The sequence below is a fragment of the Myotis lucifugus genome, unplaced genomic scaffold, assembly GCF_000147115.1.
Source record: "Myotis lucifugus unplaced genomic scaffold, Myoluc2.0 scaffold_152, whole genome shotgun sequence".
Lineage (NCBI taxonomy): Eukaryota > Metazoa > Chordata > Mammalia > Chiroptera > Vespertilionidae > Myotis > Myotis lucifugus.
In genome coordinates this window covers 3,022,594-3,048,780 of record NW_005871200.1, presented here as the reverse complement: position 1 = coordinate 3,048,780, position 26,187 = coordinate 3,022,594, and the positions used below count along the sequence as shown (strand labels likewise).

General features: G+C 36.4%; 1 protein-coding gene across 7 annotated transcripts in view; it reads left to right on the top strand.

Annotated features, from left to right (window-relative positions):
- Positions 1-26,187, top strand: part of RNGTT (RNA guanylyltransferase and 5'-phosphatase) — a 200,353-nt gene that overhangs the window by 53,940 nt on the left and 120,226 nt on the right. For 6 of the 7 annotated variants that reach the window (XM_023759339.1, XM_023759337.1, XM_006095368.3 and 3 more), the window contains 2 exons: positions 17,889-18,024; positions 25,419-25,490. In XM_023759339.1, the coding sequence (XP_023615107.1) occupies positions 17,889-18,024; positions 25,419-25,490 (208 nt within the window). The remainder of the gene's footprint in view (positions 1-17,888; positions 18,025-25,418; positions 25,491-26,187) is intronic. The other variant, XM_023759335.1, reaches the window with a different exon arrangement.

Here is a 26,187-nt window from a genome sequence, read left to right as displayed (position 1 = left end):
CCCCATAGCTACCTGAGTGTCCCCAGCACATGGTAGCCAGCTTCCCCCAGAGCATATGATCAGAGAAAGTAGATATTCTGAGGGATTTTCAACCAGTGTGCTGCAAGAATTTTTAAAACATGCAATACTGACTACTCAGAGGCTCTGACCTCTTTACCTTTAGATCAAGCATGTCAAACTCGCAGCCCACGGGCTGCATGTGGCCCACATGAATATTTTTGCGGCCCAGCCAATATAACGGTATGTAAGAAACGTTTTAATAAAATTTTCTTAATTTTTACAATATCCTGTTATACATAATTATTAATAATGAACTACAGCGTTCACTAATCACTGATTACTATAATTGTTTTACATTCATTTCCCTTACGCGCCTTACCCGCAGGCGCACCACTTCTCTCCACTAATACTAGCAGCGAATATTTCAGCAGCGAATTGCCATGTCATTAGTCTTGCACTGACTTGTTTGGTGTGTGCAACAGGAAATATTTTGCTTTCGGAGAACAAGAAAAAATAGGTTTATTTGCGTACACATTAATTTGTGCAGTTATTCAGTGTCTGGTAAGTTCATGTTCAAGAAAAAATTAATTTTTATTAAAATGTTCTATTTTATGTTAAGAATTACTCACTTATTTCAGCCCTTTGTATTCAGCATGTCTCTATCGAAGTAAACCTATGTTTCTATGAAAATTGAAGCTTTTGTTTTTTTGTGGCCCACATAAATTTAAACCTTATTTTTTTGGCCCGTGTTAGCCTTTGAGTTTGACATGCTTGCTTTGGATTGTTAAATAAAAAAAAATGTCAACAGCTAACACAGCAGTTGCTGTCTGGTGTGAATGAATCAAAATTATACCCTTTTGTTTTTGTTAGATTGGCAAAAAATATAACATTTTTGGTGTGCTGCAGAATTTTAGTAATTAGTTTATGTGTGTCACGAGATGAAAAAGGTTGAAAATCACTGTTCTAAGATATCCAAGCTGGAAGTACTAGTCTTTTTATAATCTAATCTCATCTCAGAAAGTTACTTATAATCACTTCTGCCATAATCTTTTTTTTTGTTGGAAGTGAGATAGAAATCTAGCCCACATGCAAGGAGAGGGAAATTAATTAAGCTCCACCTCTTTGAAGGAAAGAGTGTCAGAGTTTGGAGACTTGTGGACATATTTTTAAAACCACAGATGGCTTTATACGTAAAATACCCCAACAACTTTGTTATCATTTTGATATTATTGGGAGGAAAAGGATACTGGATAATTATATTCCATTGTATAACGCACCATAATTTATTTGACAGTATCTTGTATGGTTGGAAATTTAGATCGTTTTGAAAATTTTGCTTTTATGATAATATATCCTAGATAACATATTTCATATCAGTAATTATTCATCTGACAATTATTATAATTTATTGCTGTATTCTATATGCTCTAGAATATATTTGTGGGAATACATATTTTTTAAAGTAAAAATATCCAGTGTATTAAATATTTTTAAGCATTTTCTGCAGTGATATTTTAAGGTCCATGTTCTAAACTATATATTTTAATGACTTATTAAACAGATTCATTATTGAAATATTTTCTCCAGTCACTTTTGGTTTAGTCTTGGCATTTTATGACTTCACTAGGTGGCAGCAGAGGACCAGCTTCAGTTTAAGATGCTTTCCTAAAGCAGTATTTTACTTAATCCTAGTGTATTGTACATGTAATACATCCCAAAATATTAGTTTGGGATTATTAAGAATTTAATAAGGATTAGGGGCATCTGTATAAAACAGTATTGAAAACATAGCAGTTGTGATGTCAATGTGTTATTTTGGGTATTGCATCTGAATTATTTTATTTGTAGATGACCATGCATTATCATTTTGGAACTATTTTTGTAAAAATGATTTTTGCTATATTAAAGTCCCTAAAAGAGACTTATTTGCTTTTGGAAACTGGTGTTCTCAGAGTGTGAAAGAATAATGTTAAGCATCTCTTTTACCCATATAAGTTTTTACCTCCCAGTGGTTTATGCTGGGAGCAAAGGAGTCTAATAGAAAAACTCAGTTTTAGATAGTGAAATTAGGGTTCATAGGGTAGAAAAGTCATTTGATATTATACATGGTACTGCATATGAAGAATAGTTATTATTTTTAATCCTCACCCGAGGACATGTTTCCATTAATTTTAGAGGGGGGGGTGGAGAAGCAGAGGGGGTGGGGATGGGGGGAGAGAGAGAGAGAGAGAGAGAGAGAGAGAAGAAGAGAAGAGAAGAGAAGAGAAGAGAAGAGAGAGAACACATTGATTTGTTCCACTTATTTTATACATTCATTGGTTGCTTGTATGTGTCCTGACTGGGGATCAAACCTGCAACCTTGGCATATCAGGATGACGCTCTCACCAACTGAGCTACTCGGCCAAAGCCAGGTGAGCTTTCTTGGACAAATTTTATTTTAGTAACATCTTACAATTTAGAAAATTTAATTTTAAAATATTTTTGCATTTGAAAAAATAACTAAATTTTATTTCCTCGTGAATTATTAAGAATGGTTTTAAGCTTTTTATGTGTTATACTAGAGGCCCGGTACAGGCCAGGCCAAGGGACCCCACCAGTGCATGAATACATGCACCGGGCCTCTAGTATGCATTTAAAATCTTTGGTTAATCTCTTCCCGCCCTCCCCCCTCCCTTCTTCCCTCTGAGATTCATCAGTGTGTTCCATGTTTCCATGCCTGTGCGTTGAGTATCTGCCCCCTGGTGGTCATTGTGTGTCATAGTTACTGGCCGGTTGGCTGGTCAGATGGTCGCTTAGGCTTTTATATATGTAGATTAGCCTGATAAAATGTAAACCACTGGCTAGAGGTGCAAAACACAGTATACAGGGTGGGCAACAGTAGGTTTATAGTTTTGAATATGTGAAACAGTATATTCTTGTATTATTATTTATTAATTATTGTATTATTTTCCATATGAACAACTGTAAGTCTACTTTTGCCCCACTCTGTACATCTAGGACAAATAAAATTGCTGTTTAAATTGTAGACTTTAAGCAACTGTGGATTGAGTCTACTCTGTGAATTAGCCTTGGCAGTTTCTTTAATGTTATGAGTGCATACTATACTTATTTTTGTGGTCTCTAGTATTTAGCCACTTGTATTTAGTCTTTACCTGTTGAGATTGGTGCATCTAGAATTTCTCCTGGTACTTTTGTGAGAACATGAACAAAGGAAACTAGTTAATTTGTAATAGTGTGATCCATTCAACATTACGTGCTAATAAATGGAGAAATTAAAACTTATTTAAAACATTTAGTGCACTTAGATACAATTTTATTCACATTTTCCCTATTTGCATGAAGCAGTATTATATAGAATCATGTATCATCATGTTGCGCATCTTCCATATGTTTTTAATTATCTTTCTAAATAAAACCTCTTAGTTGTGCTATTAGTTTATTTATAAATTTAAAGTAACAGGATCTTTATAGTAAATTATTTGAGGAGAGTATAGTATGTGTTAAAAGTAAAATTATTTCAAGTTTCTTGTAGATTAGGTCTGTCTCTTTCACGAAAATAATTTAAGAAATATATTCATTGTTCTAGTAGAAATAACATGAAAAAAGATGTTGCTTGCTTCAAATAAAATTGCTAATTTCAAGTTTAAAATATATTTTTATTGATTTTTAGAGAGGAAGGAAGCAAGAGATAGAAACATTGATGAGAGTATTTTTTGAAATACTCTATAGCAGTATGGTAAGAGAGTGTTTTTCATAAGGATACAGAAGGCATGCCCCCTACAGGGGATCAAGCCTGCAACCCAGGCATGTGCCCTGGCTGCGAATCGAACCGGTGACTTCTTGGTGCATGGAATGATGCTCAATCCACTGAGCCACACCAGTAGGGCTTGACAGGTTTTAATATATTTTTATTGATTTGAGAGAGGAAGGGAGGGAGAGAGATAGAAACATCCAGTATGAGAGAGAGTCATTGATTGCCTGCCTCCTGCATAACCCCTACTGGGGATTGAGGCTGCAATCCAGGCATGTGTCCTTGACCAGAATCGAACTCGGGACCCTTCAGTCTGCAGGTCGACACTCTATCCACTGAGCCAAACTGGCTAGGGCTTGCTGGTTTTTCTTGTGCCTTATGTGCTGTTAGGATTGTTATTGGGCTGGAGGTGGGGTATATGTGTATGATTGCATATGTATGTGCATACACCACTTAAGTATGGCGGGACTGCGTAAGAACTCTTCCAGCCCTTTACGATTCCATAATTCCCTAATTCTTTGTAGATTGGTGGAAAGGAGGAGGAAGCATACTCTAAGCTCACAGAAGTGGCAGTTAGCAAGATGCATATTGCTGAGCAAATAAATTCAGTCCTGATTTTTGACAGTTCTTTTCATTAGTGGAAAGGTATGCTTTGGTATTCTACCTTACATTTTCCTCAAACTCTGTTGATTGTATAAACTTGTACATAGGAAGGGACTTTATCAGTAAACTCTTATTGTTACAATAATAATTAATGTTTCTTTTGTGTTGGTAAGGGGAATATGAACTTACTAGTATATAGAGTTAATTATAATTTTATTTAATTTATGCAGTTACTAATTTTTATTTTAATAAGCTAGATTGTGGGACAAAAACATGAGAATTTTCTATTGTGTCCAATAGCTTTTGAAGTTATTGTGTATTTGTATGTATCATTGTTGTTAGTAAATCTTAAGAAGCTGTTTCAGTACATTAAAATATTTTAGGCTCAGGTTTGTTTTTATCTTTCTAGTGTTTAGGAAACAGGTTCCTAGACAGATTGAGAGATCCACCTGATTCAAATTCTATTGTTTGAGTTCTCTGTTTTGAGTTATTGCTCACTCAAATAGTGCAGCTTCTGATTTTACGAAATTTACTTGGCTTACACTGACTCATGGAAAAATGAATTAACTACTTACTGTAGTTGTCTGTCTTTTACTGTGTAAATATGCTTATAAGGTTGAGTTTGTGGGCTGTGGGTAACCTTTACAGGGAATTACCTCGGGTTTATTCTATACTTCAGAATGTCTATGTTCACACATATCTTTCTCCTGTCTGTTCAGAAGGGTTGTTCTCTTTTCTGCCTACTGGGTTTTAAACTAATCCTTTTTGTCTTATCCAGGGTTTATTTTATCAGTAAGTTCAACTCTTTTGGATTGTATAAAGTAGTAGTTGTAGTATTACTAATAATCATATTCAGCCTTAATTAAGTAATTACTGTATGCCTTGGACTTAATCCTATATAATAAAAGCCTGATATGCTAAGTGTCCAACTGTTTGTTTGACCGTTCGACCAGTCGCTATGACGCGCACTGACCACTAGTGGGCAGACGCTCCAACCAGTAGGTTAGCTTGCTGCTAGGGTCCGGCCAATCGGGACTGGGCGAGATGGGCTGGACATACCCTGTAGTCCTCTCTTGGTCCCTCCCCGGCCCTGATCGTGCACAGGTGGGGTCCCTCGGCCTGGCCTGAGCTCTCTTGCAATCTGGGACCCCTCGGGGGATGTTGGAGAGCTGGTTTCAGCCTGATCCCCACAGGTCAGGTTGAGGGACCCCACTAGGGCACGGATCTGTGCACTGGGCCTCTAGTATAATAATAATAATAGCTGATGTTTTTGCTACCATATGCCCTGCAGGCATTGTTCTGTACCCTTCAATATATTAACTCATTTTTTCCCAGTTTCTTTCCTTGTGTTGAAATATACATAACCTAAAATTTACACTTAACCATTTTTAAGTACTATATGGTTCAATGATATTAAATACATTCATAACGTTTGCAAACATTACCACCATTCATCTCCAGAACTCTTCATCTTGTAAAACTAAAACTCTGTAGCCATTCAACAATAATTCTCGATTTCATTCTTCCCCCAGCCCTTGGCAACCACCATTCTACTTTCTGTTTCTCTGATTTTATACTACTCTAGCTACTTCATATAAGTGAAATCACACAGTATTTGTCTTTTTGTGAGTGACTTATTTCATATGTACACAAGCTTCATTCATGTTGTAGAATATGTCAGAACTTTCTTCCCTTTTTAAGGACGAATAATATGCCATTGGGTATATATACCACATTTTGTTTTTTCATTTATTTCTCAATGGACACTAGGATTGCTTCCACACTTTAGTTATTGTGAGTAATGCTGCTATGAACATGGGTGTACTGATTTATTTGTTTTTTTAAATATTTTTTTATTGTTGATAGTATTACAGATATCTTTCATTTTCCCCCCTTTACCTTCTTCCTCCCAGCCCCTATCTGCCCCTCTCCCCCACGTCTTCACTACTCTATTGCCCGTGTCTATGGACTATGCATATCCTATCTAATAAAAGAGTGATATGTAAACTGTCACTCCATGACAAAGATGGCGGTGCCCATAGTGGCCGGGGTGGGACGCTGGCGGCGTTGCCCCAGCAATGCGAGCCCAGCGTCCGCGCCCTGGCCGTGCGGAGGAAGGGGAGGGGCCTTGGGCTGGAGGCCGGGGCGAGGGATGCTGGGCTTGTGGCGATGTGAGCCCAGCGTCCCTGCCCCGGCCGCGTGGAGGGAGGGGAGGGGAGGGGCCCCGGCTGTGTGGAGGGAGGGAAGGGGAGGGCCCGTCAATGTGAGCCCAGCGTCCCTGCCCTGGCCGTGCGGAGGGAGGGGAGGGGCCTTGGACAAGAGGCCGGGGCCAGGGATGCTGGCATCATTGCAGGCCGGGCTGAGGAACCCCCCCCCCCCCCCCCGTGCATGAATTTCGTGCACTGGGCCTCTAGTAAGTATATAAGTCCTTTGGTTTATCTTGTCCTCGCAACCCCACATTGAGATATGTTACTCTGTTTCATTTATTTCTTCCAACTACCTTAGGAGGTGGAGACTTCTGATGAGAAAGTGATCTTAGAGAAGTGATTTGTGCAAAGTCAACAGCTAGGAAGAGCCTATCTGGAATGCCTGTTCTTAACCAAAATATCTTTCTATGTTGGTGCCTTCTCTTTTGTCTACAGACATCTTCACTCCTATTTACTATGTCTTAATATATATAATTAATGGTATGTAATACAAACACCTTTAATGCTAATGTTGGCAAGTGAACTTATAGTATACTAGAGGCCTGGTGCATGAATTCGAACATGGGTGGCGTCCACCCTGATGGAGGCCCATCGGGCTGGGCCGGTGAGGGGGAGGGGCCACAGGTGATTGGCCAGCCGGCCCTGCCCCTGATCGGGGTGTTGGGGGACGATTGGGGGCTGTGCTGGCCTGGGGTGGGGGTGGGGGTGCTGATCGGGACCAGATCAGGCTGGTTGGCTGCCACAGTGTGCGTCATAGCCACCGGTCATTCTCGTCGTTCCACTGTTCCGGTCGCTGGGCTTGTATATATATAGATTATTATTATTACTTTTTAAATATATTTTACTAATTTTTTACAGAGAGGAAAGGAGAGGGAGAGGGATAGAGAGTTAGAAACATCGATGAGAGAGAAACATTGATTCAGTTGCCTCCTGCACACTCCCTATTGGGGATGTGCCTGCAACCACATGCCCTTGACCAGAATTGAACCTGGGACCCTTCAGTCCGTAGGCTGACGCTCTATCCACTGAGCCAAATGGGTTAGGGCTAGATTATTTTTTAATATGTGTTGCATTTTAACCAAAAATCAGTTCAATTACAAAGTAAATTTGAAATTCAAACTGCATTTTCAGGCTCCTACTTGCTCCAACCCTGTATGTTCTCTTCTACCAGAGGCGTAATAGTTTTAGAATTTTTGGAAAACTTGGACTGATAGATTGATTTGAATAGGACATGTTATTTGGAGTATGAGAGATTTTTATGGAAGGGGATTTTGAGTAAGAGTTTGAAGATTCACATTTTAGGACAAGATGGTGTAATAGTACAGATACATAGGCTTAGTACAAGCTTAGGACACATTTTTGAGCAGTGGAGGATGGGAACTTGAAAAAGGGATAAGGAAGTTGTAATTCTGAAGTTAAAGTATATGCTTAGGAGTTGGACAGTTAGGATCATCTCATAATATTTGAGGTTTTCAGCTCTAACCTGCCTGCCTGTTTTTTAAGGGTCTAGATAAAAGCATGATTGAGTCTGGAGTTACAGGCTCTGAAACTGGAATTTTCTTCCTAAAGCCCATAATGATAGCATTGCTACCATTGACACTTCATGTAAACAAAATAAGCAAATTAAATTGTTTTCTTTTTTTTATTGTTGGGTGGTTTAGAATAAATTTGCTCTATATTTTATTACACACTGATTATCTCTGTTACATATCATTAATTCTATGGAATCGGAGGGAAAAAAGTAGAAACTTACACTTGCCCCTACGCCTTGCCAAACTTTTTTATAGTGTTGATTTTTAAGCTCCGTACAAGACTCTAAGTCTTGCTGATTGAAGGGGGTTTCTTGAAACAGAAACATCTATATTTTGAAATTATTAATTCTGTTAATAGATGTATGCACACATGATATTTTAATGAGAAGGCTTGGGGAATTTGTAATTTTTTAAAATGGTAGATACCCTTAAGTCTTTAAGATTTACTTGTGGATGAGTTGCCTAAATTGAAATAAAACTTAGAGCCTTTGATGACTTTTCCATAGACACAGTTTACCAAGTACCAACATTAAATAAAACTTTAGACGAACAGTACATAGTAGAAATTTGCTGTATAAACAACATATAAAATAAAGATGACTATGCTTAGGTAGAAGACATTTAAATGTTGTCAAATTGTCCAAATGTTCAATGGCATGCTTCTTTCCTGCCATTTAATGTGCAGTTAACATTCTAAGATTAAAGGTTGGTTAGACAACTTTGATAATTAAATTGGTGGGCAAGTGAATGGGCTTGGCAGTTTAAAATTAAATAATACACAATGTCTGCCTAATTACTGTTGTGTGTATGTAAGTGATCACATGACAGCATGAAGCTGTGGGCTTTAAGTGAATGTAAGCCTATAAAAATCTCAATCACATCTGCTTCATGACTTTAAATTGATGTGATATGAGGGTTAAAAAAGAGCTAATCCTTTTGAAGAAGATTGCTGTGCTTATAGAATCAGTAAATCAAAATGAAAATACCTGTTGGAATCTTTCATAATACTGAATAAAATTTTTGATCATTTTTGATGAAGAGAGTATGTTAAAACTGTGTTCATTTCAGTGATTGTTAACATCAGCATTAAAATTTTTTAAAAAGGTTAGGGGGTATGTGTGTGTGTTCTCTTTAATTTGTTAATATGAAAATAGGAATGATCTTAATGTGAATTCTTTGAATTTCTGGGGAAAATGAAATAAGGTAAAGCATTACTTCAAGTAATTTTTTTTTCAAGGATTGAACTGTATTTGTGTTATATAAACAGACAATAGCTATTTGAAAGTAAAGCTTACATGTGGGTTTACATTATTTGAGCATCAAATACTGATCTTTTTGTGGAAGTGATGCAAACAATGATATTTAAAGTTATCTGAAGTCTTTTTCTGAGGTTCCTTAAGTTATGTACGTTAGACACACCTTTAGGCTGTATTTCCATAGGTTTCTAGTCCAAATGGTGGCTAGGCTTCCAACCTAGACTATAAAGCTTGTTTAATTACTAAGGTAGCTAAATTACTTACTGTGTATGTCTGCTGTGAAAAATGATAAAATGTGCTATTCTAACACGGGTAAGTAAATAATAATTGCAACAAATGTAAGAAGTAAATACAAATCCTTTTTGACCAGTTAAGAAACCCTGGTAGGGAAAATAGATTTGATTTTATAAAATAAGGAAGAGATAGATTGATAGTACTATGGAGATTGTGAAGAGGATTCTGACACTGATGCTTTATTTTGTCAAGAAGCATGAAAAACCATGACTTTTAATATTGCTTCATACAGATGTGTCACTCACTAGCCTTGGTCAGAGTTTTCTTAGGCTCATTAATGGAACTAAGTGAGGTAAGAATGAAGAAAAAAAAATTTTTTTTTTTAATTTAAAAAATTGTAAAGATAAGCCCTGGCCAGATAGCTCAGTTGGGTAGAGTGTCGTCCCGATATGCCAAGGTTGTGGGTTTGATCCCTGCTTAGGTCACGTACAAGAATCAACCAGTGAGTGAATAAATAAGTGGAACAACAAATTGATTTTTCTCTCTCTCTAAAATCAATTAAAAATTAAAAAAAGTTTGAATTAAAAAATTGTAAAAATATACATAATGCATTTTTTAAAGTTTAAAGGAATGGAAAAAAAATGGGTTAAAGAGGACATTGATAAACTTTCCAGAGGAGATTACCAAAGGAAAAATTTGCTGACCAGTGGGCTAGTGAGAGTAAAAGACACAGTGTGCATAACCCCCATGGGGAAGGAAGTTTGGCAAGTCAGCTGTTCTTACATTGTTTTTAGAATAAGATATGGTGTGACAGGTGGGTAGGGGGCAGAGTCTGACCAAACTGGACTTATGTCAGGAAGATCTATAATTGTATCTGGGGAAGTGGCTCCAAACTGAATTTTCTTTATAAGACATTTCAGTACACCTGAGTTTATTTTGGGATCTCTACAAACTTAAGAATTAGGTTTCAGGGACTTGTGTGCCAATTCTATTGGGAGTAGAAATGAGAGTAAATGTAGCTGGTATAAAAGTATTAGAGATTTGGCAGTGACTTCTTATGAGAGAGAAGATACAAAGGGAAAGTAAACTCTGGACTTAACATAATACACTTATCTATCTCTGTTGGAGGCTAGGAATAAATGGCATGTCTCTTAGTATGAAGATATTTTGGAAAGAGCTAGTATCATGTAACCCTTGGTATTGAGGATATCTTGGAGAACGTAACAGTGAGGTTATGGCATAGGCACATTTCGCTTACTTGAATTAAGCTGTATATATAGCGGGTAAAAAGAAAAATAAAACCCAGCATACCCATTAGCATTACATTAATATAAGCAGAAATCAACTTTGGCTAATTTAAGTGAAGGAATAAATTGGAAGGCTCTAAGGAGAACCAGTCTCAGAAAATGGATAGGAATCAAAGCCAGGCAGCAAGGACCAGCGTCAAGGTCAGGCATTTTGAGTCGAAAGCCGCCATTGCCACTTGCTGATAATGCCTTTGCTATTTCTCGGAATAATTTTTCAGCTATCTTTGCCTCTCTGTCAGTCACTCAAGTCAAAAGTTTTGAGAAAGGAGCATTTGATTGGCTTAATCCTGAGCTTATTTTCAACCTGCTAAGGACAGGGATAGAGAAAATCTGGACCTTTTGGTTTCCAATGTGAAAATGAAATTATCCATATCCATATCCACTACATGGTGCCTGTTATTTTCCCAAACTAAACTGAGCTCCTTCCTCCTTAAATGCTCCATAAATGCTTAGTAAATCAAATGCCCGTTCCTCATGCCAGAAGCTTGGAAGTCATCCTTGATTACTCCTATTCCCTCAGCCCCATATCTAATCAATAGCATATTGTCCTGTTAGTCTGCCTCGTAAATGTCTTCAATTTATCCACTTGCTTCTAAGTTACTGTTGCCACTTTAGTCCCACATGATGTGCTATAGAAGCCTCACAATTTCTTTGGTCTACAGATTGGTTCTACCCTATGTGGAAGTGAACTTTTAAAAATGCAGGTCAGATTATACTGTTAAGTTTGCTAAATACCTTTCAGACGTCTGCTGTTTATTTACCTACTGTTTCTCAGCTCCAGTCCATCCTTTTTAATTGTGATGGAGGACTGGGACTCTGCAAATTACAGTTCTCCAACTCCATTGCCAGCTTGCTTTCTGTTTGATTTTATCATTAGGAGCACCGACAGGAAATTGGGAGGTGAGAGAAGGGACTTCTCTTGTTTCTAGTTTCTTTATACCTCCAGCAGCCACTGACAACTATTATTTCATTCTCCAGCTTCTTTTGGCATTCCCATCACCAGCCTTGCTGCTGCTTCTCAGAGGTACCAGCTTCTGAGTGGTGCATTCTAGGTAGATAAAGTGCCATTTGCATCATTTCCTTACCCACTGGACTGTGTCCGCTTAGCAGTTTGAGCATCCTCCCTTGTGTTCCTCTCCCATAGATTCAAGCTTGAATTGCAGGTCTCCTGTCCTTAGAGGTTTGAGTACCCAGCTCCATGGACTTCCCCCCCCTCACCCCCCCTTCCAGGCGTAGCTCCACAGTGCCCTTCCTGCAGGCTTCTAGCTTCTGATAGTACACCGTTTTCATTTTGTTTCCCTAGCCGTTCCTGCAGTTATTTATCTCTTGATTACCAAACCTTCCCTTTTTACCTTTTCAGCTTTCATATATCTATGTAACCAGTTTTCCTGTATTAAATCTTCTGTGTTTGAATTACCTATTATGGTTTCTATTTGTCACGTACAAGTTTTTTGTGTTTTTCCCCTCCATTTTCTAGGATAACGTAAAATAGAAGTGTTCATTACTTCCTAAGTCCTTGACTACTACTCTATTCTAAAGCCATGCCATTTCCCTTTTCTTTATGCTTCAGTATTCTGAAATTTTTTAAGTTGCCAGAGTATGCACATTTTATACCTGGTAGATTGTGTGCCAAGGACTGGTTATCATTAATATCCCCCCACCCCCTTCCTCTTACCCTCTTCTCCACAGTGGTTGCTTGGCTAACTCTTGCATAATGATGTCAGAGGCTGTATAGAAGTAGGCTTTTGTCTAGGTTTTAATATCAGCTTTGCTATTTTGCCAGCTTTATGACATTGGGAAGTTACTTAATGTGTTTCAGTTTCCTTTTCTGGAAAATGGGGATAATAATTTTATCTACATGGTAAGCTTGTTGGTAAGGCGTAGGTAAATTATTGTACAGCAGTGGCGTGGTGCAGAGTTGTTAAATAAGCGATAATAACCAGCTGTTATCATCAGTATGTGAGAATCCCTCTGGTGTCTTCCGATCTCCAAACTGTGACAGGTTCTACCTTTTGAATGTTCCTGTAGCACCTTGTACTTCACCTTTTTAACACTTACCGTGCTTGGGATTATTGGTTAATGTCTTGTTTTCTTGCTGTGGGTATAAAGTACATGAAGTTACATGAGGAGTCTGTGCTGTCCACTGTTATGTCCCTAGTATCTACCACTGCCTGATACCTGGTTGGATCTTTATAAATGCTTTAAAAATTGATTAACCATTTTCAAAGAAAACCCAATAGTGAGTTTGATAGGAGTTACTACAAATGGATAAAGATGGTGGTGAAATGAATCAATTTAAATGATAAACTTTTCTATTTTTATTTCTGCTAAAAAGCTCTAGTATGGACACTATAATAGGAGAGGAGAAATACCTGCTAATTTTGAAGCTGTTGTGGTATGATGAACAAGATTTAGCATCCCATCTTCTTCTATTGCCATATTCCAAAAAGAAATGTTTTTTGGACTCTGATTAGACTGTATTTCTATTTCTTTTTATCCTGTAGCTTTAATCTCTCTTCCCTCTGGCTTGTAAAAACAGTTTGCCCTGATTTATAAAATTTCTGAAAATATAAAAATAATATATGAGGAAAGTAAATATTGATAATTCCATATAGAGATGACAGTTCTTAACACTTTGGTATAGGCTTTTCTGTCTTCTTTACTGTAATATGCAAAGTTTTATCTCCTTATTCTCTGTAATCATATTATGTATTCCAGTTTTTAAGTTGCTTTTTCTTCATTTAATATGCTGTGAGTCTCTCTACATATTAATGAACATATTTATCATTATTTAAAAATGCTTATGCTTTTACATGGCTATGTAGTATTTATTTAACTGATCTACCGAATGATGGACATTTGGGTTATTTTTCACTGTTATAAAATGCTGTGATGAACATCTTTATACATGTAGCTTTGCTTAACAAGTATTTATGGGTGCCTTGTGTGTGTTCAAATAGACTATGCAAGGCACGTGGTATGTGGGAAAGAATAAAATTGATAAGATCTTTGTTTTCATAGAGTGTAAGATAAATTCCTAGAAATGTAATTAATGGTGAAGTTTGGTCTGCATTGGTGATAAACTTAAATTTAAGATCTTTAAATTATATTTTATTCTCAGACTACTAGTATTAGGAATGTGAATTAGGACTCAGATGCTATTAGTCACCAATATTTTAAAATAATTCTTCTCTTCTTTAATTATGTACTTGCTAAGTTTCATTAATGTGTATTTGGTGGTTTTACTTGATTAGCTGTCTCACGTCTCAGTGATTGCCCTGAAAGATTGTTTCTAGTTAAAGCTGGAAAACAAGCATTTTAAAGTAAAGCAGTTTATATATTGGTCTTTTCTGTAATTTATATAGCTCCTTGGTATATGTACTTTAATATAAAAAGTGAATCGTTTTCTAATTCAGTGAAACTTCTATTAAATTAATTTTGATGTTTCAATGAGAATGGATATAATACAAACAACTTAGTAATTATGAATATTAAATTTGCAGTTGAGGTAATTTCCTAATTAATAAGAAATTATATTATACTCGTGATTCTATCAACTGAAGGTATAGTTATATACTAAGCCAGCATCTGACAATATATGGGATAGTTGCCTCTTTTTAAAGAATCTGGCCGTGGTTAGAGACTTAAAGTGATGTGGAAATATTTCCACATTTTTACCTTTCTTCTGTAATATGGAATAGATCCTTACTTTTCGTGGGTATCATATAACAAAAGAACACATGTTTTGGAAAGACTGGAGTTCAAATTATATATCATATCCCAGAAACGTGTTCTAAAGCTTGAAAATTTGTATGTGCAGAAGAATCCTTAAATATCAGCTGCTAGATAATTTCTCTAGTATTTCTGTAGATGCAAGCAGTGTTTCCCATGAGCAATCCTTTATAGAGAATGTTATCTACTAAAGGTCTTTCTTCCTTGGCCTTTTAATCTGCTTTTGTGTAAGTATATAAATACAGTATTTTCTTTCTTTTTTTTGGGTTAATATTCACCCAAGGATATTTTTTACATTTTTTGTTTGTTTTGTTTTTTTAGAGAGAGAGAGAGAGGAAAGGAGGGGTGGAGACAGAGAGAGAAACCTCAATGTGAGAGAGACACATCCATTGGTTGCCTCCTACACACACCTTGACTGGGTATCTGGCCTGTAACCAGGGTATATGCCCTTGACCAGAATAGAACCTGGGACCTTTGGTCTGCAGGCTGACTCTCTAACCACTTAGCAAACTGGTTACAGTATTTTTCTCTTAATTGATATTCCACTTGAAGTAAAAAAAAGGTCTGATATTTTCACTTATATGTCAAATAAGTGTGTCAAAATCTGAATTGAAAATAAACAAGTATGGCAGGTAAAGCAAATATACCAGCACCCTGGGATTTAATGTGCATTCTGTTTGAATATTATATTTAATTCTGAGCTTCTGGTCATCCAGTGAAAAGGGAAATATAATTTCTGTCATCATCATATGATCAGAAGAGACAAACCACTTCTTTTTTTCTGAATTCTAAGGTTTTCAGTATAAATCAGCTTTCCTCAAATTGTGAATATAGAACAATTACTCTGCTAAATATTAATATATCAGGATTAAGTTTAGTAAAAACTGTGCCAAATAAGATAAACCACTTATTATATGTTTTTTTCATAACCTTAAGTATTCCTTATCTTCACTTTCTTAAAGAAAGATAAAGTATTTCCCTAATTTATTTTGCCATGACATGCTTTTTTTTAAAAAAATATATTTTATTGATTTTTTACAGAGAGGAAGGGAGAAGGAGAGAGATAGAGAGTTAGAAACATTGATGAGAGAGAAACATCGATCAGCTGCTTTCTGCACACTCCCTACTGGGGATGTGCCCGCAACCAAGGTACATGCCCTTGACTGGAATCAAACCTGGGACCCTTGAGTCCGCAGGCTGACACTCTATCCAATGAGCCAAACCGGTCAGGGCCATGACATGCTTTTTAAAGTAAATACTGAGCTTTGCAAGATGCTGGTCTAGGTCCTTAATATGGTGGATTGTGTCTTCAATACCATTATTGCAGAATATATCACAATTGCTTTTTATTTGACCTTTCCTTATGTTGATTTAAGTTCTTTTGAAACACAATCCAAGGCAAGGTTAACTTCTTTTAAGAATCTAGATTCTCCCTATCCATCCAGAATTGCTGTGTTTGAAAAACATGTGCAGGAGGGTTTTGGGAACTAAGTATACCTGTTGTCTGCCAGACCTGGCAGTTCGTCTAGGAGTCTGTCAGATGCAGACTTAGTCCAGACTGAGGCTGATTCTATTTTATTTTTCCTAGTCAAATCTGAGTCTCCACAATCCAGATCTAGAGGGCTACAGCTGTTTTCAATATGGAGCAAGGGCCTGAGTTCTCCACCTCCTCCCCAGGGACCTGCTGGGACTAATTATTTTGAAAACATTGTAACAGCATGCTTCCAATCCATTCCCAAAATGTGGCCCTTTCGGTCTCCCTTGTTGCTCTTCAACCTGTTGTCGCACACTTCTTTTACTATAATCAGCTGTCTCATTTCTCTTCACCTAGCCAAAACGTCTATTTGCTCTGTAGAACACTTGTTTATGGGATACAAATTACCTTGTATTGTATTAGGGTCATGTACTATGTTAGCTTCCATCTCTTCATTTAATGTTCTATTCCTTGGCATTAACTTGATTCAGCTTTTTCAGTTGTTGCCCTTTTTTTGTTTTTTTTTTTTCCTGGACATACCCTGTGGGTAGGAGATTGGACAGCCCTATTAGCACTCTTTTCCATTCTCAGCGATTCCTCCAGATTATTCTCCTTGTACTCTTTCATTTAATAACAAACAAAAACAACTTAACAAAATGATTCTGTTACCTTGAAGCCTGTGCCTTTAAATTTACTAGTTTCTTGCTGTCATTTTCTCTTATTCTTTGAAGAGTTTGGTATCCGGATATGATCTCCATTTCCCCCCGCAAGTCTTGCCATTATATATTTGGTAGCCTTGCCTATCAGTCTGTAATTTCTTGAGCTTGAACCCATCTGGAATTTATTTTTTTATATATGATATGAAGTAGAGCTTCATTCTTGATGATCCACTGGTGGGAATCACTTATGATAAACTTGATCATTTGAAGAAAGATGCACAAATTCCCTCATATATTGATTGGATTTAAAGAGAAGAAAAGGGCTAATAGAATTCTCATGAGCTTGAGTTTAAACATATTTTAATTTGATAGTAATACATAAGAATTGTACCTGAAATGGTGAAATCTGGCTATATTGAAATTTTGATTCAAGGAGAGGGGCTGTTTTGCAACTTGTGTGGTAGAGCATTGGATAGTTTGAGAGGTTTGGCCATTTGCAAATCACTTACTTTCTTTTTTTGCACTACAAAGGGGAAAGAGTAATACATAAAATGCAATTAGTTGCATATATGTGTGTTTGTGTGTTCTGTAAACTCTGATGTTTAAGATCTAATAAAAATTAGAGAACTATTCTCTCCTAAGATGGTTCATAAGATCACATTGTCTCTATTAAAAGCTTTGATTTCTCACCCAGCCAGAGCTTTGATCCATGAACCAGGAGGTCACGGTTCAATTCCCAGTTAGGGCACAAGCCCAGGTTGCAGGCTCCATCCCCAGTAGGGGGCGTGCAGGAGGCGGCTGATCAATGATTCTCTCTCCTCATTGATATTTCTGTCTCTCCCTCTCCCTTCCTTTCTCTGAAATAAATAAAAACATAAAAAGTAAATAAACTATTAAAAAGCTTGATTTCTCTATACCATGTGTTTTTTATAGGAAACCATTTTTTTTAAAAAAGAAGAAAATATTTGTTATTTGTGGTACTTTAATCTGAATGATGGGGGATAGGGAGGAATCTAGTGAACATTATTTCATGCAGCTATTATAAGCCTAAGGAAAAACAATTTAACTATTATTTCTTGTGAACCTATTCTTGAATTATGCTGTTAATTATACCTTTTATGTTTTATTTACAGGTATATGATGTTGATTGATGGCACAAATGAAGTTTTTATGATTGATAGAGATAATTCAGTGTTCCATGTTTCAAATCTGGAGTTCCCATTTCGTAAAGATCTCCGTATACATTTATCAAATACTCTGTTGGATGGGGTAAGTCATATTTTATCATTTAAAAAAATTAAATATTGCCGTTTTTCTCTTATAAGTAAAAGTGTGTTTTTATTAATTAAATAGTAACTTTCTAATAAAATCTAGTTTTCTTAAAAGTTTTTTTAAATTGAAGTATAACTGGCATATAGAGAATTGAATCTAGTTTTTATTAGGATGCTAAGTTCTGTTTATCTCTTATTTGGGTATGAGAGTAAGTGAATGAAGTTAAGTCTTAATTTTTTTTTGTTCTTCATGATTGAAAGACATTTTGTTGAAAAATACTACTTTTATTATTTTACTTATCAGTTGAATCTTAATTATGTGATACCACTTAATAAATTTTCCTTTGGTTCTTTAGCTATATGGACTACTAGTTCTTGTTTTTTTTTTTTTAAGAAACTCTGCTTTTTAAAGCAACCACTGTACTTTTACATTTTAATTTTGAAAGGTGATACGAATTTTTCCATTTCAGAAAATCTATATTTAATGATCATAAAATTACTTGGTTAAAAATGTTGTAACTGTATTTCATGCAAATAGCTTTCTTTTTCCCAATTCTAAAAATATTGAATCATTGTAAATAAAAATTAAAATAATATAAAAAATTACCAAAAAGCTGGTAGAAATGATCTGAACTCATACCATTGCAGTAACTTCTGTTACCATTTTGATGAATATTGTTCTAGACTTTTCTTTGTGCCAGAGTGTTCAATCTTATGTCTGCTCCTGAGGGATGTAACATATTCATACTACTAATAGCAATTCACAGCATGAATTCTTAAACAGAATGTGTGTCAGTTTTTCAGGGAGTTGATTCCTTCCAGTCCCAGTAAATTCTGGTTCAACATTGAAGAAAGTTACACTTTATGTGCAAAACTATAAACCAATAAGATAATATTTTTCTCTGCAGAGTAATCTCTGATAGGCTTGTTTCCGGTCCTTTCTGTTTGCTGTGTTTGGTTGTGGGGTTTATCTTCTTGTCATACCTTCACTGCCTTTCCTTGGAGGGAAAGGGGGCTCTACATCTTTCTTATAGCTTCCTACAATTTCAAGTATCAGTTTTTATAATTTCTTAACTTTCTTCAATGTTGAACCTTTTCACAAGCCAGGTTGAATTGTGTCTGGCTAATATTCTCTGGAATTTATGTGAGAATTCTTCCTGTCTTACGATAAAATTTGCTCCTCTATTTCTGGTTTAAATGGACAGATATTGGGACAATAGGGAGAGGCTTGGAAATGCACTTAAACGCTCAATGATGGAATTACCCTAATGAAAATCACATATATAAATATATATATTTATTAGTTTAACAGAGGGAATACCACTTTCAAAGTGACCTGAATACTTATTGCTCCCATCCCTTGTTCTTGTTTATTTGCCAACTAAATATTGGAGTGTGCAATATTCTATCTCACTGTGATTGGAGAATAGCATGTTTGAGTTAGTCTGAGGTATAGTTTTGAGTGATGAGAAGGTTCAGGATGTGACCTAGAGAGAGTGAGAGGTGGAGGTTGTGTGAACCAGAGCAGTGGAAGCGAGATCAAGGAAATGTTAGATGGGTCATAATGCGAGATGGTAAGAGACCAGGATGACTGTGAACTAGGTACTAAAGATTAGAAAGTCGGTAAAAGGTAGTATAGTTGGATGGAGACTGAGCAAAGAGTAACTATAGAGTCACAAAACAGAGTTAACTATACTGTGTGTATCCTGTGGAGCTACTAGTACATCTTCATTCCTGTGACAGGGTGTGTAGTAAAATATCATTTTGTAATAAAAGTGACATATACATCCTATCTAGTAAAAGGGTAATATGCAAATTAACTGTCACTCTGTCACAAAGATGGCAGCGCCCATAGCCACAAGATGGCGACACCCAGTCCTCTCAGCCCCGCTGGAGTCTCCCAGTCCCAGGGGGGTGGGCGGTTTCTGAGAGCGGGCAGCATGAGCGACCTGGTGGAATGCTTGCTTCATCACTGCGATGACGAGGCAAGCGTTCTGCGACCGGCTGCGGAGGGCCTCTGGCCAGGCTGGGCACGGAAAGCTTGCGTCGTTGCATGCTGGGCCCGAGGTACCACTAGCCCCCCTTCCCCCCCCCCTGCATGAATTTTTTGGCCCCGGCCCTCTCAGGAAGTTATATTAATAAACTTTTTTTAAAATTTTTGTGTGTGTGTGTGTGTGTGCGCCTGCGCGCGCGCGCGCGCGCATGCGCATGCACACACACCCTTTTGTTGTTGACAGAGCCACTGCATAAGGTTGAACGTATTGCTCATTGCACATCCCCAGGGTGTGCCGTTCTTGTAGTTGATGTGACTGGCACTCCTGGGGCTGTGCTGCACATATACTGCATGGCTAATGCAGCAGCCCTGATAGTTTAGAGGAACAGCAAGAACATTTTAGTTTTTGTTTATTTAAGATATAGTTTCTTTTAGCATTGTAACTAATAAAATAAAAGGGGAAAAGACTCTTGAGTTATAGCATTTGTAAACATTTAGTATAATTTATAATTGAACTAATATTTTTTGAGTGCCTATCATGTTCAGGTTGCTGTGCCAGAGTGAAGACATTACTCAGAGGGTTGAGGAGAAGGTCTCACTCTTGAGACGGTTTACTTTGTTGGGTAGGGGTGGAGAATGATTGGTAATGGATAAAACGATAACCTGAAGATTGGTATTTAAAACAAGTCCTGTGATGGTTTAGAAGAGAAATACATTGAATTTAGTTAGTTAGGAATTAAAGATATTTTATAGAGGAATTGGCATTAGATATGGAAAGATTTTTATAGAGAGATTTATGTTGGACGTGAGCTTAGGACATTCCAGGTAGGAAATAATGCTTAAAAATTGCATGTTTAACCATCTGCAGATTTAACTTAGCAATACTATTTATTTTCACCCCAAACTTGGATAACTGAGAGCAGCATAATAGACTCTTGTGAGGTTTTAAAACAGCAATGTGATTCATGATGTCAGTTTGCTTGGACCAGATTAGTAGTTGCCATACTTGTTTTTTCTAGTTAATTAAAACAGTCCTCTGTAGTTTCCTGTTTCTTCCACATTTTCATTTGCAAATTGTTTTTGTAAAATTTCAAATCCAAGAATAACTCAAACTATCTAATTGTCCGGCTGTCAGATGTGAGTAGGAAAGCTTTTGTTTTGCTCTCTGAATGATGTTCTTTGACCTACAAAATATGGAAAATAGGATTTCAGAAATACAGCATTAATTCACTTGACATAAATCAGTGAAATTCAATCAATTTTACATTGAGGTTAAGAGGAGGATATGATAGTTAAAGATTAAAGTTAATTGCAAGAATCCTGGGGAAATGGCATGTCTTTCAACTGTTAATTTTTTATAAAGGAATATGCATGCTCATTTAAAAGTTTTTAGTAAGTCAGTATATTATAAAGTAGAAAAGTTCAACTATCAAGACTAGATTACATTTTAACATTTTGATGTACTTTCTTTTAGTAATTTTGTTGTATCTATATTAATAAAACATGTATAATCAACATGTATGTACTGACATTTTAAAAAATATATTTTTATTGATTTCAGAGAAGAAGGGAGAGGGAGAGAGAGATAGAAACATCAATCATGAGAGAGAATCATTAATCGGCTGCCTCGTGCATGCCCCCTACTGGGGATCAAGCCTGCATCCCAGGCATGTGCCCTTGGCCGGAATCAAACCCGGAACCCTTCAGTCTGCAGGCTGACACTCTATCCACTGACCAAACCAGCTAGGGCTCTACTGACATTTAATATATGCTGTGTATCTGGGATTCCATCATTTTTCTTTATTCTGAAGAACTGATTTTAGGATAAAAAATTTAGTTTTACTTTTTAAAATTAAAGTATAATTAAATTCAGTATATTCAAAAGATTGTGCCTGGCTGGCATGGCTCAGAGATTGAGCAGAGACCTATGAACCAGGAGGTCAGTGTTTGATTTCGGATCATGTGGGCTTGATCCCCAGTGGCGGGTACGCAGGAGGCAACCAATCAATGACTCTCATCATTGATGTTTCTATCTCTTCCTTTCCCTTCCTCTCTGAAATATATTTAAAAAAAGATTGTGTGACTATAATACTAATTCCAGAATATTTTCATCACCTAGATGGGCTCCTCCTTGGTTCCCCCTACCTGCATCAAATTCCAGAAACTCTCCTTAAGAATAAGTTGGAACAGTTGTAAGGCTCTTTTCAGGAACTTTTTTGTCATGTAAATTTGAAACACTATACCAGTGAAATAGCTTCCCATTATCCCATGGCAACCATCATTCTACTTTTTTTTTTTTTTTATTAAATATATTTTGTTGATTTTTCACAGAGAGGAAGGGAAAGGGATAGAGAGTTAGAAACATCGATAAGAGAGAAACATCGATCAGCTGCCTCCCTAACACCCCCCACTGGGGATGTGCCCGCAACCAAGGCACATGCCCCTGACCGGAATCGAACCCGGGACCATTGAGTCCGCAGGCCGACGCTCCATCCACTGAGCCAAACCGGCCAGGGCACCATTCTACTTTTTAATTTGTATGAATTTATCTACTTTAACTACTTTAGATACCTCATATAACTGAAATTATACAGTATTTGTCTTTTTGTGACTGGCTTAGTTCATTTAGCTTAGTGTCCTCAAGGGTTTATCCATGTTATAGCTGGGGATAATTTCCCTTCCTTTTCAAGGCTCAGGTAGTATCTATCCCACTATATATATATATATACCACATTTATTTATCTGACATTTGGGGGTGCTTCTGCCTCTTAGCTACTGGAATAGTGGGTGCTATAAACATGGGGGGGTAAAATATCTCTTTAAGACCCTGCCTTCAGTTCTTTTCGGATAGATACCCAGAAGTGGGGATCACTGGATCATATGATAGTTCTATTGTTAATTTTTTGAGGGAACTTCCCATTCTATTCTCCCATAGTAGCTGCAGCATTTACAATCCACCAACAGTGTACAAGGTTTCCGATTAACTAAGTTTTAAGCTTATGTATTTTATGTCTACTTACTTTTCTGTAGCTTATGACAATGGCAGCTGTGGAGAAGAGTACATTGTGTTGAGGGACTCCTTGGAAAGAATCATTCTTGGTATTGGGTCTTTGTTAGAATATCTGGGTTCTGTTCTCTTTTAAAAACCTTGGTGAATATTTTCTTTGGCTAGTCGGGAGCCATATTTTATTCCAGTAATGCTCAGATTATTTCTTCAATTCAGCATGAAGTCTGGGAGCAGAAATAGTCTGCTATTTTTATTACTCTACACATTAGAAGAGGTAGAAAAAAGAAGACAAGAATAACCACTGTGTTTGTATCTTTCTATATTTGAGTATAATAGTGATAATTACTAAGACTGTCATTTTACAAGTAGAGCTTGGAGCTGAACCCTGCTGTGCCTTTTTGTTTTACCAGAATCTTGGTAATTTCTGTGGCTGTCAATTTTAAAGCTTATTCATTTGTTCATTCCTTTTTATTTGTTTTGTTTGCTGATAATACATTTTATTTTTTGCCTTTTTTAATGTTTAAAGAAAACTATGTTTTTGCTCATTTTGTCAGGTAATTTGGGAGGGAAATTCTGTGATATCTGCTGTCTGAACTTGGAAGGCCACTTAATTTCTGTCCACCCAGTTTTGTAAAGAATAATTAATTGAAACCTATTACTGATACCACCTCATTGGCTCATAAAATTTTTAGATACATGTATTTAAAATATTTCAGTGAACAGTTTAAAAGAATGAAAGTGATATAATTTATGTCAAGCATAATCTCAAATAATAAAGTGCTATCTATACTAATAAAAGGGTAATATGCTTTAGACCGGATAGACCTGACATCTTGCGATCAAGCTGGCATGGGAGGGCAGTTAGGGGTGATAAGGCTGGCAGGGGAGGGCAGTTAGGGGCAATGAGGCTGGCAGGGGAGGGCAGTTAGGGGTGATGAGGCTGGCAGGGGAGGGCGGTTAGGGGCGATCAGGCTGGCAGGGGAGGGCGGTTAGGGGCGATCAGGCTGGCAGGGGAGGGCGGTTAGGGGTGATCAGGCAGGCAGGCAGAATGGTTAGGGATGACCAGGCCGGCAGGGGAGGGCAGTTAGGAGGCAGCAGTTCCGGATTGCGAGAGGGATGTCCGACTGCCGGTGTAGGCCCCATCCTGCAGGCCTAAACCGGCAGTCGGACATCCCCCTAGGGGTCCCGGATTGGACAGGGCGCAGACCAAGCTGAGGGACCCCCTCTTTGTACGAATTTTGTGCATCAGGCCTCTAGTATAAAGATAAAAAAAGAGTTGTGTTCAAGACAATAAGTGTCTGTGCTTAACAAAACACATATTTGAGAAAGAAGTTAATTGTAATAGTTTCTTAAAATATATTTGTCTTAAATCAGTGTGTTCTTTGTAATTTTAGATGGTTATATGTGGATTTTCTGTCATGAAATTATAATAAATTTTTTAAAAAAAATATATTTTATTAATTTTTTACAGAGAGGAAGGGAGAGGGATAGAGAGTTATAAACATCGATGAGAGAGAAACATCGATCAGCTGCCTCCTGCACACCCTCTACTGGGGATGTGCCCACAACCAAGGTACATGCCCTTGACTGGAATCGAACCTGGGACCTTTCAGTCCGCAGGTCGACGCTCTATCCACTGAGCCAAACCGGTCAGGGCATGAAATTATTTTAAAAAACCCATTTAATTTCCTAGGAAGAATATGAGGAAAGTAAAGTAATTTTAGGTCAAACCTATTATTAAAAGTTAAAATTTTATAAAATACTACATTATATACCTATAATCATTCTTTAGTATCCTTTATCTCTTTTCTGTGAGAGGGCAGAATTTACATTATTTTTATTTAATGGCTGTGATATGTGGTATCATATTCTTTTTTCCTGTTCCCTTTGATGATATTAGAGGCACGTGGAACCAAGAAAGACCACATGTGTAGTATGGGGATTGTATCTATTATAAGGGTACCATTTATATCTACAGATTTTATGATTAAAGTAATTGGTACATAGCAAAATATAAAGCAATAATGATTTAACAAGTTATTTTTTAAATGTTCCTGATATTTGGCATTTAAAATTTGTAGTCTTTTTTTATCCTAATAGTTGCTTAGTAAATTCAAACATAAAACAAAACATAGCATAGTAATTCAAATATAAAAATATAATGAGCAGATATTATAATATCACTTTATTTTATACAGAATGAATTCATGATAGGAATTTTTGGGGTGCTGAGAATATTGATTTAATCTGGGTGTTATAAGTGTGTTCATTTAAAATTTCATTAGGTTGTATTTTGATGGTTTATGTACTTTCTGTGTGTCTATTACATTTCAGTGAAATTAAACAAATTGTTGTTAAAGAATGAAGAAACTTTTCTTTTTTCTCTTTTAAGGAAATGATTATTGATAAAGTAAATGGACAAGCTGTACCTAGATATTTGATTTACGACATAATTAAATTCAATGTAAGTACCTTTTATAATTTCTAAATGGATTGTCACTGAGATAATAGATGTTTTTAACAAATAAAAAGTATTATTGCCTTAGAGTAGGAAAGAAAAATTGTGACACTTTCAAGTTACTCATTTGATTTTTTTTTTGTCAATGCTTGTACATTTTTCTTTCTCTTACTGCCTAATACTTTGCACATTTGTCTTTAGATTATTTAGTTATTTCAAGTGACTAAAGAAAAACAGTTTAACTGTGGTAAAACAAGATAGTATATTGTAAAATGTTATTAAGTAAACCTAAAAACAAAATATAAATCTCCTTTTGTGAATAGATATAAAAAAAGTGAAATTATATTTTCTACCCATTTACTACAGTTTTAGACTAGCCAAGAATCAAATTGCCCGTTAATGTTTAATTCAGTGTTGAAATTATTTAGACAGTACAAGATGAATTCTGTAAATGGAAGAAATTCTTTCAATAGTGTACATCTATGAAAAGGTATAATTATTATTCTAGAAATATATTATTCAGATTGCATAATCATTTAGTATTCCAACCAGACTGTAAGCAGTTAAAAATTCTGGAATTAAAAGTGTTAAGTTTTAAGATTTTGAGGATTTATAATAAAAGTTAAAAAAACATTTTTTTTGTGGGGGGAGGTTGTATATTTTAAATGGCAGTATTAAGATTCAAGATTTTATATTAATCCAG